This window comes from Microchirus variegatus (assembly GCF_963457635.1).
Source record: "Microchirus variegatus genome assembly, chromosome: 17".
Lineage (NCBI taxonomy): Eukaryota > Metazoa > Chordata > Actinopteri > Pleuronectiformes > Soleidae > Microchirus > Microchirus variegatus.
In genome coordinates, this window is record NC_139818.1 from 14,020,668 (window position 1) to 14,039,109 (window position 18,442).

Sequence of the window (18,442 nt, forward strand, 5' to 3'; positions counted from 1 at the left end):
TTTTAACACCACCGACTGCACAGAGGTATCACAGTGGAGTTTGGGGGGCACAGACAATATTATATTGTTATTTTATTCTGGTAGCTTCATGGTGGAATAGTGGCTAGCACTGGGGTTTGCATCCCAGTCTGACCAAGGGCCCTTCTGTGTGGAATTTGCATGATCTCCCTGTGTCTGTGTGGATTTTCTCTGGGTACTCCGGTTTCCCTCCACAGTCCAAAATCATGCAGAGGTTAATTGATCACTCTAAAATGACTGTAGGTGTGAATGTGAAATTGAATGTTTGTTTGTCTGTGGGCTGGTCCTGCGATGGACTGGCAACATATCCCACCTCCCTATGTCTGGGATTGGGTTAGCTGGGATTGGCTCCATCTCCCCGTGACTCTCATGCAGAGGATAAAGCAGTAGAGAATTAATTAATTAATTAATTAATTAATTAATTAATTTTAAAAAAAACACTACACAAGTAACATAAATTAAATATTACATATCAGACTTTTGAATATAAGCAATTATCTATATTTCATATAAAATGAAAACAGCTACGTTTGTATACTAATTCTATACAGCCCAAGAAAAATCTAAATATACCAATTGGAATTGGAATAAACTATTCCAATTCTAATCGTATACAAATATAATGTATTCTACTTAAACTGTTATCATTTAAAATGGATGGATGGATGGATAATGTTCAGAACATAATTTTGTTGTCATCTATGGCTCCGGTGCAGCAGAGGAGGTGAACGTGCAGGAAGTCCTTTTGCTTTCGCCGGATGTGGACGTGGCACAGCGTCGCAGTAGTTCCGCTGTGTGTGTCCGCTCCTGATACCGAGAAGGGATTAGTGAGAAACACCCCGGGACGAATTCGGCTTCAGAGTTTGTCAGCCACCGGGTCTCGCAGCTTGGCCCGGACAGAGGATAACCTCTGCTACTTACAACACTTCGGAGGTAGGTCTCGATTTGAGACGAGGTAAAGCGTGACACACAACCGTCTAGTTTGACGTGGAGGAGCCTGTATTCTGCTGTTAGCTCATGCTAGCTAATGCTAAGATACGGCTAGCATTACTCCATGGAATACCTGTGGTTTCACTAGCTTAGCTGGTGGGCTAACTTTTACTCGGTCCGGTAGTAGCGATCCGGCCACAGCTGATTGAATCGATCCCGCTGTCGTCGTGGTTCAAGTTGTCTGACTGTGAGTGGTATCTCATTTTAATTACCGTGTCATGTTAAACGGCTGAACCGAACGCGTTCGTAAGACATGTGACAGTTGGCTGGATGTCATGTCCTAGTTTGTAACGTCGTTGCTGACAGGTTGTGTTGCTAATGTTAGCTAGCTAGTGAGCTAACTGTAATGCGGCACTAATGTTTGTTCCTGTTTACACACTGCTAGCCCTGTCAGCCTTTCTCTTGTTGTCAAACTTATTGGCGACGAAGTTGACGTTTTATTTTCCTCTTTAAATGGCTGTTGTCAACCAGGGATTCAGACATCGCTAACCCGGTTTCCTCAAAAGCGGAGCAGATGTGGGTCACCAAGTAGGCCCGACATACTAAATAGCTATACGGCTCCGGCGATTGTATTTCTCGTTGTGGCACCTGTGCTGCTGAATTATTCAAAGGCCCCGCTCGTTTAGCCCGTGTTTGTCTGTTAGATGATACTCATCACTCTGTCATAGAGGTTTAGACAGTCTCCACAAGCCAAATGGATCAAAGACGCTAGTCGTGTTTATCTGTTAGCAAGGTTAAAGTTGACAAGTGAGATACATGTACATGTACTTGACGAACAATACTGACATTCACGATGGTCCCCCTACACATATGTATATATATATGTAAGTTACACATTAACATGTAAGTGCATGGTTGACATTGTTTGGAAAAAAATTCAAAAGAGAACACTGACATATCGACATAGGTACAAAACGCATGACAATACTAACAATGAGTACAGTCGGATGTTACCATGATGACTCAGACAGACCCCCCAGTTAACACCGTCTCCAGTCAGATGTTTGTCATTCCTGTATTTGAAAAAAATATTAGTCTTGTGGAAAGTGTAAATAGTTGTAGTTGTTGGCTGAAGGTTTTTGCCCTGTGCAGTTTTTTCCCCATTTAATGAAAGCATGTATTGTTGCACAGTATGTGATTAAGAAGCAACCGGTGGGTGTGGTCAAACAAACACAGAAAGCCAATAAAGGTGTTACCTGTCATCCAGGAAGTGTCATAACAAAGCTTAATACGTTACTGAATGGAATTGTAGAAACCTTTTGTAGGCTCAAAGTGCTTTTCATGATGTTTTTTGTTTGTTAGTTCAGGTGTGTGACATGCTGCTCAGTCATGGGTCAAGTATGTCCTCAGAACTGCTTCCAATTTGGTCCTTGTGTTTTCTATTGAAAACAGTATCAATATTATGTCTGTTTTTTTTTAATCCCAGTCACTTTAGGCTCACTGGAAACCAAACTACCACACAATATTAATTCATGTCACAGGCTTCCATAAACCATGTTAATATCAGGAATTTACATTCTGGACTGCTGAACAACCACTTTACCATTGTGTGTCAATTTTTTCCAGATTTAGGGATGAACTGAAGATGAATGTAAACCAGCACGCTCCAATGGCCCCTCCTTATGGCCAGCCACAGCCTGGCTACAGCCATCCTGGCTACGCTCCTCTGGATGGTGGATACTCTGGGCCCTATGCACCCTACAATGGCCCTGCTTCAGCCCACCAGCCTGGAGCTCCACCACAAGGTAAAAGCCGTTTCCAAGCAAGTGTGACTCTGAATGAGTAAAAGAGAGAAACACCAAGGCATCTCAGCTGTGATGCTGTCAGGTTTATGGCTCATTCGCTAGAATATATTTTACCTGATTCAGAATCTACTACTACTACTACTACTTAGTAGTAAGTAGACTATGAGTATAGAGTCAGACACCAACCTGATTGTTGTAGAGAAAAAATCCTGTTATATCAGTAAATTCATCCAAGCTGAACTTGCTTTTTCTTGTCTTCTTAGCCTAATCTAGACTTTCTAATGAGACCGCATTGACTACTTCCCTACAACTCCTTCTTTGCTGCAAGGTGCTGTTATTACTAAGTTACATACAGCTCTCTCTGTGTTGTCAGTCTACCAGATGAGCTCTTGTCCATTTTCATAGAGAGAAAACCACCTGTATCTGATCAGGTCACTAGAGCTCCAACAAACAATTGTTTTTGCAATCACTTATTCTGTTGATTATTTTCTTGATTAATCTAGTACTTGTTTTATCCATAGACTACAGAGAAATGTGTAAAAATGTCTATGTTTTTCAAACTTCAAATCAAAATAGTTGCCACATAATTGAATGATCCATGGATTATTGCAGTTTTATTGGTAAAACAAAACATACTGAACTGCTGAGATGGGCTTTGTGTGTTGATCCCTTTGCAAAGACCTGTTCAGCAAATATACAAATACAAGTTTGTGCGGTCTTTATTTTAGATGTACTCACTTATTCATATTTCCCTACATCTCTGTGTTTGCCTCCTTTTCCACCCTTTTCTTGTATTTCAGAATATTCTCATTTCTCAAGCTTTCCCTCTAAGGCTGTGGCAGCCAACCCAGTCTCTGACCTCTCCTCTCCTCTTGACTTAGGTAACTGCCTTCTCTTTTTCGTGCTCATTTCACACTCCATGTGCTCGGCACACTCTTAACTCCGGCGTGAGGCTGTGTGCACTAGAAATCACGGCATCGCTGCAGGCACATTGGGCACAAGGGCTCTTATGACACTAACTACATGCATGCTGCATGCAAAGGATGCATCCAACTCTGCTTGGCATATACTGTCTGAGCAGAATTGTGTTTATAAGCATCTCTATGGAACAGAGAGACAATCACATGGTTCTAGAGTCTTAGAGTTACATTTTTTGGTGTAAAAGAAAGCAGAAGCTACGTGTAAGCTGCATCCGTCACTGGGAGACACAGAGATTTTCCTCTTTCATCACAGATGTCCTTTACGGTTTTAATGCAACTTATCTAATTTGATATTAGAGGTGAAAATAACACTTGTGTTAATTAAAGTTTGCAGTGTTTGAAAATTAAAATGATTCACTGTATCTATTTCAGTGTAAACACAATATACATCAACAGTGACTGGCAGACTTAATCTGGTTGACTTCCTGTTTATCCTGACTAGTGTGTAGCATATTGACGTGCATAGAGAGCAGAACATAAATCCCTCTGTGACCGCTTGTAGGGTGTGCACTGTCTGCAGAGATCTGCGCCACGGTGTCTCCTGCGATAATATAAACAAGGCTTAAGTTTCCTCCGTAGCTACATGCCTTCTTCTTGCCCATGTGTCCCCTTTTTCTTTTCTCAGCATAAAAAAGAAGATCCCTTTCAGTCAATTTAATGTGTAATGTGTTCTTAATGATTTTATTAAACAGCCACACTTAAACATATGTGAAACAAATAGCTCAGTTATAGTGACTCACAATCAACAGCCCTGTGTCTCGTCTTCATTTTCGGCCTTGATCAGCACATTTGTCCCATTAAAATGACTGACCCTCTTAGCACAGTCCTTGCTAGCCTCATTGCCTTCACCAAGGCAGTTATTCAGTCTGGCTGTTGCAGGATAACGCAAAAGCTACTGCATTGATTTTGTTAAAACTTAATGGATGGGAAATTCACTATTGTGTCCATTAATTTTTTGAAGCAGATCTGATTTAAGTGTGTGGATACAGTGTTTTTTTCTACTTCCTTCAACACCTGAGATTTTTTTTTTAACTATGTCATCAACTTCTCATGAAATAATGCAACCAAAGAGCATTCTGATAAAAAGAGTATGTGTAGACTAATATCTATGAACATCAACATATATATGGCGTGGATCAGGATAATAATTTGCTCAGTTAATGTTTGCGTTGATAATTCGTTTCTATGCAAGTGTTGAGCTAAAAAAAAAGAGGTTGATTGTTGCTCGTAGCATTTGTGTTCTCGGGAGTATGTGCACTTTTTCAGTATGTCTACTTCCAGTTTGTAACAATACTTCTACCAACAGTTGGCAAAAAATGGAAATGTAAGCAGCTAAAAATGTGTTGTAGCCCGTAGCTACAGTATGTTCCGCTTGCCGTGCCAGTCTTTTCACATCGGAAAGATCATCAGAACAGATTTTGAGTGGTTAAGAGTGTGATCTGTTGTCCCCACTTTTCAGGTCCTGCCAGAGGTCCTCCCACCTCTGGACCCCTGCCAGTCTCAGCGCCTCAAGCATACAACCAATACAGTCAAGGAAACATGCAGAATGGACCCCCACTTATGACACAAGCACCTCCAAGGTAATTGTATATTTATTGACTGTTCTCTGTAATAAAATGTACTCGATCCAAACCCAATTGAAACACATTCACTTGGAGACGGTTATTAAAATTCTGGGCCTTCACTTCCATAATTTCTGTTTATTCAAGCATTTAAAGAAAACACTTCTGAAAGATCTGAAACCTCAGAAATGGTTGAAGTTATTTGTGTTTTCCCAGGCCTGCTGTGTCTCAGCCTTACAACCAAGGAGCAGTAAACCTATCGGGGCCACACTCTGGCTACCCCCAACAATACGGGCCCCAACCCACAATGCATCAGGTCACTAACCAGATGACTGGGATGCAGATCACTTCTGGACCACCAACTCCAGCGGGTCCAGGATATGGTATGGAGTGATTTATTTTAGAATGTCAAGTAATTTACTGGAATAACAATGATATAATATTGACTATCATGTGGCTTTAAATTATTGTAAAAGAGGTATGAAGGTGTGCGTTGTAAATGTCAAACTATGAGACAAAAACACTGTTGCTCTTTCTCTTCAGTTCCACCTCAGAGCTCCCAGCCTTCAATCAGTGCACCCTACTCGACCGCACCTCCACCCACCTATACCCAAGCCCCTCCCCTTACGTCATCTGCTGCCCCCCAGCCACCGCCTCCCAGTGGCCCTGCAACCTCACAGCAATACTATGGAGGACCACCGCCTCCTGCTCAGCAGCCATTCAGCTCCTCTCTTCCCCCAACCTCACAACAGCAATTCTGCTCTGGTCCACCACCTCCTTCTCAGCAGACCTTTCCTCCCTCCTCCTACTCGGGACCTGTGCCTCCACCCAGCCACGCTCCTGCTCCCCCAGTCTCCCAGCCACAACAGTCCTTCCCCCCAACCCAGCCCCCCTTCTCCTCAGTACCTCCACCTGTTGGCCAGCCAGCATTCCACTCTGGTCCTCCTCCTCCTGTCCAGGGCTCCTTCCCACCCAGAGGACCCCCTACTTCTTCTCAGCCTGGATCTTTTCCTCCTCCAGGGCCTCCTCCCACTTCAACTGCCTCTGGCCAATACCCAGGCCACATGCCACCTCAACAGCACCACCCTCCATCCCAACCATCCCCTTATCACTCAGGTCCACCTCCGCTCAGAGCTCAGATGCCTCCGACATCCATGGCTCAAAGCAACCACCTGCCTCCAGGACCTCCAGGACCATTGGGCCCTCCTGGGCCCTTGCAGCAGGCTCCACCTCAGCCTGGTATGCAGGGAGGGTACCCTCCTCAGCAGAATGGTGAGGAGACTGGTGTTAAGTGGACCCTATATCAGCTTGTTTCATTTGTTGACCTCTTTCCTTTTTCTCTTCAGGTGCTTTTGGGCAGGTGAGAGGCCCTCAGCCTGGCTATGCAGGCCCTTATCCTGGGCAACCAAACTATGGAACCCCTGCACCAGCACCTGGTCCTGCTCCAACTGCACAGAAAAGACTTGACCCTGATGCCATTCCCAGCCCGGTGAGCAAACAAAAACTTATTTACAGAACCCTGTTGAACCTGCGTTTATAACATTATTTTATTTTATTATTGTGAGGGATACTGATTTGAGGCATGGCTTTTTAAACATAGTGTTACTCTTTTGGGTAAAGCCATAATATCTATTTCTATATATTACAGTTGTTATGGCATCAAGTCCACATGTAGGATGGAGCTGTTGATTCAAATGAACACTGAGGTCGTAGTGGTAGGGTATTGCTATAATAAAGAGACATTTGTAATATTTGGACCCTGATATCTATCCAATGGGAGATTAAGTTAGATGTTACCTACAATGTCACCTCTGTGAACTTCATGAAGAAACACAGGCAATTTGTGTACCTTCTTTTTATTTTGCCTGGCTTTAGTTTCACATAATCAAAACAGTTCTATTATATTTTTGTTGGTGGGTGTCTGTACCTGAAGTGCTACTTAGCATGTGTGTCATTTAAGCTAAAGCTGTATCAGAATATAAATCTATTTGTCCCTGACTGTCATGTACCTCTACAATACTACTAATGTATAATCAATACTGCTGACTAGTTTCTGTCTGAATAACAACTGTTGCTTACTGCTCTGCTCAGTATTACTGAGTTTTCGCTTCTCACACTATTTTATCTTCTCACTCTCTGTATTCATTTATTTATCTTGTCCTGTTTTGCACAATTTGGTGGACAAACTTTTGAATGTAAAGCAAGCGTCTGACATGCCGGCTGTGCAGAAATCACGACATAGAATAGATCCAGATGCTATCCCCAGCCCAGTAAGTTTCCTGTGTGCCTGACCTTTCCTCTGCTTCACCCCGTCATCTCTACCCGCTTTTCATTAACCTGCAGTTTACACGTCCTCTTCTTCCACTTTAACCTTGTTAAGTTGGTCATATTCACAACATGAAAGATCTCCTGTCCCGAACACGATGATAGACATATCTGTGCATGTTTTAGTTATCCATGACCATTTTTGTCCAAAAGGACTGGTAATATGCATTGATGCTGCAGCTACACCACATAATTATTTAGCTCTTTTACCATATTCCATTAGCGATGATGCTCAGATAAAATAGTTTCTACCCAAACACAACACCACTGTAAATTAATGTTTTAAAGAAAATTAATACCACACTCTCTGTCGATGTAGTTTTGAACAATGAAAGCTCCCACGATTTAATTGTGTCATTGGTTAAGCTCAAACAGCCCCCCCCTCGTAATCCTTTCCTGTGTCTTGCATGTTGGTGTGTAGCATTTTGACCTACCCACAATCCCTTGGATTAATAGCATGCCGTGATAAATCCTGCCCTTTTTCTGGGGGATGTCATTTTTTTCCCCACGCATTGGTGACTCTACACAAATGGCTTTAGCATGAATTTGCACCACGTACCACTTTAGTCATGGCTTCACCATGAATGTGTTTGTCCACAGAGGTTGACATTTCCTGAGTGTCTCGTGTGTTTGTTGTGTGAAAGTCCTATCCTGTGTGGTCAGCCCTCTTAGACTGTACGAATCCAGAGGACGGTGTGTCCTATACACATACATGAGCATGTTTTTGTTGTGTAAATCTTTTAAGAAGATTTTTCTCCCCGTCTTGTTTCCAGATCCAGGTAATAGAGGATGACAGGGTTAAGTCCACCGAGCCATTCACTACAGGGGTCAGGGGACAGGCTCCACCTCTGGTCACCACCAGCTTTCAGGTCAAAGACCAAGGTATGTTCCAACCTCTTTAAAGATGTGCAAAGTTTTCAGCTTCACCCTTATAGCATCTAAAGATGTGGTCCAAACTGAGGCTACTTCCTTCGCACAACCTGTTATTTGTAATGCTGCCATTTAGTGATTTTGATATTTATGGAATAATTGTGTGTGTGTCTGTGTATTTAGGGAATTCCAGTCCCAGGTTTATTCGCTGCACCGCGTATAATATGCCTTGTACAGCTGATATGGCCAAGCAGTCTCAAGTGCCAATGGCTGCAGTCATCAAACCCCTTGCCACGCTGCCACCAGATGAGGTGAGTCCCCTCCCCTGTTCACTCAAGCTTGTCTCCTATTAAAGGCCTGTTAAATGCATGTTATTCCTTTTTATATACTGGTATTATACAACCAGAGAAAAACTGTGCAAAATGGTACTTTTTGGTTCTGTTTTTTTAGACAAAGTCACTACTAAATTGTGGATCCCTTACGCTCTTATTCTCTTGCAGACTCCTCCATACCTGGTGGACCATGGCGAGGGCGGTCCAATCCGCTGCAACCGCTGCAAGGCTTACATGTGTCCATACATGCAGTTCATAGAGGGAGGTCGCCGCTTCCAGTGTGGATTTTGTAGCTGTGTCACAGAGGGTGAGTGTTTGTCTGCGTTCATGTAATTGTGCTGCTCCATGTTTTTTTCCAAATTGACTGGTATTTACATTCTGTTTTTCCAATAGTGCCTCCGCATTACTTCCAGCATCTGGACCACACTGGTAAAAGAGTGGACTGCTATGACAGGCCAGAGCTTTCGCTGGGCAGCTATGAGTTCCTGGCCACTGTTGACTATTGTAAGGTAGGTCCTGGTACTGTATTCCCTCTTCTTACATCGATTCTCTCTGGAGCAGAAGCTTGTTTCATGAGTTTTATGACGGGTTGGAATCATACAGTCAAGAATACAGCCATCAGCAATAACAAGGATGGCCCAGGTAATAGCAGCACTTAATTTGTGTTGTAGTAAATTGCTATCAAATGGGCTAATAAAAGCAAAGCCTGTAAGGCTACTGTTTTAATTGAGGTGTGTTTAATTTAATGGCCATCATTTTGAAAGGATTCCATGCAGAGTAGCTAGTAACAAAACACTGCTATCCTATGTGGCTGTCTGTTTGTGGTTTTAACAAGCAGGCTTATAGAAAACTGGGATTGGATTGGTGATTGCAATTAATTAATTAGATTTTCTTTTTCAGGAAGAAAGACCCAATTTATTAAAGCAAAATATAAATGTTGCCTCCAAGTAGATTTTTATTGATTACTTAGTCAGACACCATAGTAGCATAAAATACAATTCCAGCTCCAGATTATGCATAGCTTTTATATTGCCGTAATTTCCACTTATTTATATGAAGTGTTGTCCTCTCTTTACCAGAACAACAAGATCCCTCAGCCTCCAGCCTTCATCTTCCTTATCGATGTGTCCTACAATGCTGTGAAGAGCGGCATGGTCAACATTGTCTGCCAGGAACTCAAGACTCTTCTAGACCACCTGCCCAGGTACTCAAACAGAAATGCTGAAGAAGAAAATAAAATACAACCAGTGAATGAAAGGCTAATGGAATTGTCTTGGAGGATACTAGGAATGACATAATGGAAAGAATTAAGATTGCAGTTAGGAAGGAAAGTGGGAATGACAAGAAAAAAACAACCAATGGAGAAAAAGAATGAAATCAATAGATTAAGAGGATGAAATAAAACATATCACACATTATGAGTAGAAAGAAACCTTAACCTTTCTCCCATTTCCTCCTCTGTTTCTGTCTCCAGGGAGAATCCAGAAATGGACTCTGTGGTGCGGGTTGGTTTTGTCACCTACAACAAGGTTTTGCACTTCTACAACGTCAAGTCAACTATGGCCCAACCTCAGATGTTGGTGGTGTCGGACGTGTCGGACATGTTTGTACCCCTGCTCGATGGTTTCCTGGTCAACGTAAAGGAAAGCCGACTAGTTATCGAGAGGTGAGCAGGTGTATAGCAGACACTCGCACATTAACGGATTCATTAAAAAAAAAATCTAATTCAATGACCTGTTTGTCATTTCCAGTTTACTGGACCAGATCCCAGAGATGTTTGCAGACACTAGGGAAACGGAGACAGTCTTTGGACCTGTGATCCAGGCAGGACTTGAGGCACTGAAGGTAACCACTTGGGAATGATTAGGTTTAAAAGATTTTGATACTGACAGTACAAGAGTTACATACAGAGCGGCTGACTCATGACTTAATGTTTTGAATGATTCTCTGTGTCAGGCTGCAGATTGTGCTGGGAAGCTGTTTGTGTTTCACACCTCGCTGCCCATCGCAGAGGCTCCTGGAAAGCTAAAAAACAGAGAAGACAAGAAGCTGATTGGGACAGATAAGGAGAAGGTAAATACGAGTATACCGACTTGTTGTAATAATTTAATAGGACAAAAAAAAAAGATAGGCTACACACTGAGTCTTCTCCCTCTTCTGTCATCCTCAGTCTCTGTTTCAGCCCCAGGTGAATTTCTACAACACTTTAGCTAAAGAGTGTGTGGCTCAGGGCTGCTGCGTCGATCTTTTCCTCTTCCCTAACCAGTATGTGGATGTTGCCACGTTATCAGTGGTTCCTGTCTCCACTGGAGGTTCAGTCTACAAATACACCTACTTCCAGGTGAGAAGACAAGTTTTTGTTTTTTTCACCATTCAATCTACTCCTGCGTGAGTTTATTTGACCTGCGTCTGTTAATCAAGTTTCGTCATGTACTGTAATGAGCTGTGACTGTTTTTTTCTCAGGCCCAGTCAGATCAGGAGCGGTTCCTGAACGACCTCAGGCGAGATGTTCAGAACCCGGTAGGGTTTGATGCCGTCATGAGGGTGCGAACCAGCACAGGTGAGACCTGCACCGAAAACAGAAATAAATCTATCCAGGTGTCCGTGGGATCTTAAAAACTATTAAAAGTTGATGAATCAGTTTTGGGAAAATTAAGGCCCTTTCGCGATTTCATGTTTGACTGCAAAAAGTATGCATGAATGTATGCTCGCCCTGCAAGATCGGCTCGGGACACGTATATCCTTTACAGCTTATGAGTTAGATAGATAATAGATTTAATTGCAAACTAAAACTGTTTTGTAAGTTAAATATGTGTTGCTGATTACAGCTTGAAGTGGCGATAAGGTCTTAAAATATTTTAAAATGGTCTTAAAAAGGTATTGAAATGAACTTCAGGATTCCTGCATATACCCCGTCTGTCAATCAGTCATCAATGCGTCGAGAGTAGTGTGACAATGTCCTCTCGCCCTCCGCTCCTTTTAAGGTATCCGGGCGACTGACTTCTTCGGCTCCTTCTTCATGAGTAACACCACAGACGTGGAGCTGGCAGGCCTGGACTGCGACAAGGCCATCACTGTGGAGTTCAAACACGACGACAAGCTCAGCGAGGAAACGGGGGCACTCATGCAGGTGTGCACATGTTGTCTATATAGATATAGATTGTATTTGTTCCAGAGTCACATGATTGTAGTAACCTGGCATACCTGTAATTAAGAAACCAACCAATTAAATAATAATGTTCAGTATATAGAGTTTATATAAGAGTAGTTGAAGCACAATTTTTGTTTCCTACTATTTTATTGTAGAAAGTTTGTAAAAGGCAATACCTCCCTTTTCCCCCCACAGTGTGCTGTGCTTTACACCAGCTGCAGCGGACAGCGACGTCTCCGCGTTCACAACATGGCTATTAACTGCTGCTCTCAGCTGGCCGATCTCTACCGCAATTGCGAGACCGACACAATCATCAACTTCTTCTCCAAATATGGTGAGGACAGCTCACACTGAGTCCAGTTGTAAATAGCTTCAAGTTAGAAATCTTGATCAGTGCAATACACTTTACTTATAAAAAGCCATTTCTATTACTATACTGTTTTATATTCTGTTCATTTCTAAATGGCTCTGGTGACGTTTACTGTATTTTTCTTTTTGTGTGTGGCAGCTTTCCGTGGTATCCTGAACAATCCCACCAAAGCTGTGAGAGAAACTCTGATCAATCAGTGTGCTCAGATTCTGGCCTGCTACAGGAAGAACTGTGCAAACCCCTCGTCAGCTGGTCAGGTACTGAAAACACATACAGCCCCAGCAGACATCGCATTCACAACATTTTTTATTTTGAATTCCTGTTTTGTTTTTAAGTGGTTTGGATTTTTAGATTATCTAATGCAATGTTTGTGAAAGGTTCAATGCTTGCAAAGAGTCTGAGACCTCTCACACTTGCATAAAGTTTTTTTTAAGGAAATACGATTCGCTTCACTTGCCAGCTTTCCGAAAACTTACCAATTATAGGCTTTGGAGCTGGATAACAATCTATTCTTAGATAATATTTGTCATGCCTTCTGCAAAATCTTTCCTTTTCCAAACCTCTCAAATATGATTATTGTATTCTTCATAAAGGATAAACTGCATATATTATTCAATAAAAATGGATTTATATAGGTCTGGAGGAAGTTTTTCATTATAGTGTCATTGTGTGGACATTTTTTTTGAAAAATATATAAATAATGAAATGAGTTGGGGGGTTTTTAAACGCTAAATTAGTCATCTAGATTTTCATTTCCTCCCATATTTGACCAACAAATGAATGAAGACTGGAAAATACCTCAGAAAGTTCTGCTGAAAGACACCTTTGTTTTCATTTTCATTCACATTTTGGACCTTGATTTGAAACAAGCAGCTTATATGATATCATATTTACTATCTCATCTCAAATTTCTGCACTGAAAAGGAGAAGCTCTCCAAATCTTGTTGTATAGTTACAATAAAGGGCATTCTGTTCTATTCTATGTACTGTATTTAAAAAAATCCTGGACGCCAGTTTAAAAAGGCTAAACTGGGGGAATATGTTGAAACCTCTTTATCCCCGTTAGGTTGCAGTCTGTACAGCCTTCTATCTACACCTTTTTTTATTTAAAGTACATGATTAAGTGATCTTTAAAACATTGTCATCACAGCCCTATTATGGTGTTAGAAGAGGTCGCCTTGATCTGTGACCTTTTATGCGTGTTTGTCCTCCAGCTAATCCTCCCAGAGTGTATGAAGCTGTTACCGGTCTATCTGAACTGTGTGCTGAAGAGTGACGTGCTGCTGCCGGGAGCCGACGTCTCACTGGACGACCGTGCTTACCTGAGGCAGATGATCAGCTGCATGGACGTCGCAGACTCCCATGTCTTTTTCTACCCCCGTCTGCTGCCACTGGTGAGAACAAGCTCTCATGGAGGTCTTCTACTCGAAACACTAAGCTGGAGGTGAACGTATTCGTCTTAATGCTTTTACTGCCCTGCAATTTTCCAGATGAAGCTTGAAAGCGGCTCATTGCCAGTAGCAGTGAGGAACTCGGAGGAGAGGCTGTCGAAAGGAGGAGTTTACCTCCTGGAGACGGGGCTCCACCTTTTCCTGTGGGTGGGAGCCAGCGTTCAGCAGGAGCTGCTGGTCAACATCTTTGGCACGCCGAGCTTCAGCCAGATCGACCCGAGCATGGTGAGAGGAAATGGATGTGGTTGTTGTCCTATGTTGTCCCATCCGTTTTCAAAATCACACACGTACACATTGATCATGTTTCTAATGCCACAATGTCAATACCTTGTCTTATATATATTTAATGAACTTTTATTTACATCACTGTTTTGTATTAGCTAAGGCTTTGGATGAGTAGTTAGATAGACATGCACTTAAACGTACACTGTATTGATCCCAAATCTTCATTGTGAAATTACAGCAGCACAGTTTCAGATACCGTACCACTCTTTAAATATAAGAAATAGAACATGTGAGATAAATGCAAAATATACAAATAGGAAAAATAATAAGACGTTATAGAAGATATAGTCGGCTATAAAAGGAGGAAGAACATATTGGAATACAATATTTAAATCAAGTGTAGAAATCTAATGACGCAGCTATACAAATAATAAGGAAGTTAGGATTTAGAAGTGAAAACATTATTATTATTATTATTATTATTATTATTATTATTATTATTATTATTGATACCATTATAGTAACATCATTGTTTTGTTTGCCCAGTTCTCTTTGGTCTTCAGTTTAACTGTTAAGTTGCTGTAAGGTGATAATTCAGCGTTATTGTTTATAAACCTGGACGAACATATTTTATTGATATTAGAAGAACATCTGTGTTGTTGTGATACAGATTAAGGCCTGTGTTGAAGTGTCAAAATCATCTGTCCCTCTCTTAATTTTTCTGCTCTGTGTTTCAGACAAGTCTACCAGAGCTGGATAACCCCTTTTCACAGAGACTTCGAGAAATCATCGACTCCTTCAGAGCACAGCGGTCACGATACATGAAGGTTAGTTTGATATTCGCTTTATTTATTTTTTTTGCTCCTGTCTTTCTTATTCTTATCCCCCTGCTATGTTAACCTTTGGGTGCTCTGGTAACTGAGCACCTGCATTGATGGAAAATGTGGAAAAAGCATTCATTGTGAACTTTAAATCCATGGAGATAAAGATATATATCACAGAGTTTGACCCTTATAATGCTCCTGGGTGCTTTTCACGAGTAGGGAAACAGCCAGTGCAGACATTATTCAGGGTCCTGCAGTATCTCGACGTTTCTAATAAATGTCACTTCCATATATTTCATATACAACAAGATTTTAAAGTTAATAATTGTTGGATTCTGTATTCATTACACAAGTGGAATCCTTTGGTAATTTGGTAAAATGTTCTCCAAAACAGCGGCCAAACAGACACGATGCCTGTTGTTATGTTGCTGGTTATAAACACTGCCGTTCAAAAGTTTGGGGTCACCTATGCAATTTTTTTGTGTTATCCATTAAAAGTCACACTTTTATTCATCAAAAGAGTTAGATATAGTCAAGACATTGACAAGATTAGAAATAATGATTTTTATTCAAAATAATAATTTTGCCCCGTTTGTCAAAGAACCAGCATTTCTAACGCGATTAGCAAACACAATGTACCATTCGAACATTGGAGAGATGATTGCTGGAAATGGGCCTCCATACACCTATGTACATGTTCCATTAAAAACCAGACGTTTGCAGCTAGAATAATCGTTTACCACGTTAACAATGTATAGAGTGTATTTCTGATTCATGTAATGTTATATTCATTGAGAAAAAAGTGCTTTTCCTTCAAAAAATAAGGACATTTCTAAGTGACCCCAAACTTTTAAACGGTAGCGTATATGTCCATGAATGTGAACGGCACGGCTTCCTGCCAAAATGGCATTGCTTTGGTTTTGAATAACAGGATTACATGACATCATACGAATACTGGAGCTCTATTGACTATTTATTCATCATTTTGTTTCCCAGATGTGATCATTTACTAATTTCCTCGGTGGTGTATATTTTTGTTTTAACTGAGAAAAAAAACAGTTTGGTCATCGGTGGAAGTAACCGGTCGCACAACTTCTCACGATACTCTCTCTTTTCGTTTGCTTGCAGCTGATGGTGGTGAAACAGGAGGACCGATCTGAGCTGATATTCAGACACTTCTTGGTCGAGGACAAGAGCGTCAGTGGGGGAGCGTCTTATGTGGACTTCTTGTGTCACATGCACAAGGAGATTCGCCAGCTTCTCAGCTAGGCCCCCCCCCCCCTCCCAGAATTCCGTTTTTCACTTGTATGACCCTCTCCTTCACTGAACCCTACTTGGTTGACACCTTCCCCCTCCACCGATAATCGAAAAAAAGCGCTTTACCTTTTGTGTTTGTTTGTTTATTTTAAACCTAACAAACCGAAGCTCTCTTTGCTGTCTGCCACAGACCAGCTGGTGGCTCTCATGGTGTGATTGATACTGTGCGTGTCTGTGTGTGCGTGTGAGTGAGTGAGTGAGTGAGTGAGGATCTGATGGTAACAGAGCTTTACTCTGCCTCAAATCTGCTGCTCCAACACAGCAGGAGCAAAATAACTGACGAGAGAGAGAGAATAATAACGTGTAAATACACAAGTGAACAATTGCATGTATGCAGCAGACGTAGTGAGTGATGGCGACAGCTATCAGTGTGCTGTCTGTTACTGGCACTGAAAGGCTGTTGTGGGTGCATAAATGACCCTCAGATAGCAAACACTTTTTATATGATTGAATCCAAATAGAGTGAAGGACTTTGACTTACAAGATATAAATGGAATTAAATCTATTACGTTCTTTCTGTCTCTTGCCCCATTTAATCATGGCCTTGGTATCCTCTCCCCACACTCCACCGATCTTTACGTTTATGTTTATAATTTTTCTTTCTTTCCAGATGTGATGGGATTAGTTTGCCCGATGGTGTGTCTCGAGGTTCAGGCATCTGAATGTCGGCTCTGTGTTTTTTTTTTTCCCAAATCTGCAAACATACTGAATATTAAGATACACTGATAACCAGTTATTACACTAATTGGGACAATGAATAAAATTGGGTTCTAGCTGAGTTTGGTGATGCGAACATCTGCCTCCGACTCATGGATGAGCCCCTTGTGCATTTCAAACTGCTGATGTAAAGGTTTAAAGTCTGCAGCACTGAAAGGTTGGTGATAGAATAATTAAAGGTTTAGGAGGATGAAAGAAGGACAAAGGACTTTTAACACCAGAGAGATTGGAAATCCATTTCTGTTTGTTGATGGTGTGTGGTGCTGCATACTTTATATGAATGGAAAACATTGATTGTCTAGGAAATGCGGTTTCCAGCAGACGGCTGATAAATGGACATCGGATATAATGTTTGCAAACTTTTGAGTTCTCTCCGCACCGGTACTGACCGGTGTGTAAATAAAAAAATATATAATCTGTACAGAATTAATAGAAAATAACAATTTTAAAGAACTGCCTGAACAGCTGTGGTTTGTTGATGGTTGGTTTCTCTGTCACAAATAGCCGAAATATAAAATCATGGCTTTTACTGGAGCGACTAAGGCTGACTTTGTGATCTTTGTCTGTGTTTGTGTGTGTGTTATAGAGAGTGAGAGAGCTAAGTGTGAGTGAATGTCAGGTGGATCCTGGTGAATTTCTCCTGAGGAACAGAGGGATCAGCCACCACACACACACACACACACACACACACACACACACACACACACACACGACATTAACTTCAGTCCTCTTCATTTATCACCCTCTTCTTTTTTAGCAGTGACTGGTGTGTGTGTGTGCGTTAGTGTGTGTGTGTGTGTGTGTGTGTGTGTGGTGCCCTCTCTTCCGTCTTTATGTTCACAGAGGTTGATAGACCCCATTGTCTTTCACTGTAATCTTAATTTCTGTTCCTTTTTTGTTGATTTGTTTTTTATTGCCTCTTGGGACTGCTAATAAAATGAGGTGAAAAGTAAAACGCCACATTTTAGCTCTTTTGTCTTCACCGAGGGAAACCGTCATGGAAATTAAACACGCATACATATTTCATCAAAATACATGTTTATTATATTGCTGCACTGATTGCTTCCATATATTATTCTGAGAGTGAGAAACCCTTGTTTTGCTTCCTGACTAGTGTGTTTATATATGTATATATATACGTGTGTATATATATGTATATGTATGTATGCGTTTATATGTAGATATATATGTATGTATATATACACACATACATGTATGTATGTATGTGTATATATACTGTATATACATATATGTATGTATGAATATATATATATATATATACACATATGTATGTATGAATATATATATATAACCATACAGAAATGTGTGTATATATACACGTGTGTATTTAAATATATGTGTGTGTATATATATATATATATATATATATATATGTATGTGTGTGTGTGTGTGTGTGTGTGTATATATATATAAATCATTACTTGTATAAACTGTAAAGTTCTATGACAACAGAATAATGTACATTGTGAATACACTGAATAAGTCTTTCTTTTTTGAGCAGTGTATTTCACCCTTACACAGATGATGTTACTTTGATGATGAT

The 18,442-nt window shown here is 41.0% G+C and overlaps 1 protein-coding gene across 1 annotated transcript; it reads left to right on the plus strand.

Annotated features, from left to right (window-relative positions):
* The first annotated feature begins 819 nt into the window (after positions 1-819).
* On the plus strand, positions 820-17,591 carry sec24c (SEC24 homolog C, COPII coat complex component). Its single transcript, XM_083904072.1, has 24 exons — positions 820-951; positions 2,575-2,753; positions 3,554-3,634; positions 5,193-5,313; positions 5,512-5,678; positions 5,839-6,567; positions 6,642-6,784; positions 8,394-8,502; positions 8,674-8,801; positions 8,991-9,129; positions 9,216-9,331; positions 9,902-10,026; positions 10,297-10,488; positions 10,574-10,667; positions 10,779-10,895; positions 10,993-11,163; positions 11,287-11,383; positions 11,808-11,953; positions 12,170-12,308; positions 12,483-12,601; positions 13,559-13,738; positions 13,835-14,020; positions 14,758-14,847; positions 15,973-17,591. Exons 2-24 carry the CDS (start codon positions 2,594-2,596, stop codon positions 16,111-16,113), a joined length of 3,690 nt encoding a protein of 1,229 aa, XP_083760198.1. The 5' UTR covers positions 820-951; positions 2,575-2,593; the 3' UTR covers positions 16,114-17,591.
* The last annotated feature ends 851 nt before the right edge of the window (positions 17,592-18,442 follow it).

Excerpts from the sequence above, each read along its gene's own strand:
- sec24c (XM_083904072.1), top strand. The coding sequence starts at position 2,594 with ATGAATGTAAACCAGCACGCTCCAATGGCCCCTCCTTATGGCCAGCCA. Across the intron at positions 11,164-11,286 it reads ACAAATACACCTACTTCCAG|GCCCAGTCAGATCAGGAGCG; the intron begins GTGAGAAGACAA and ends TTTTTTTCTCAG. Across the intron at positions 14,021-14,757 it reads GCCAGATCGACCCGAGCATG|ACAAGTCTACCAGAGCTGGA; the intron begins GTGAGAGGAAAT and ends TCTGTGTTTCAG.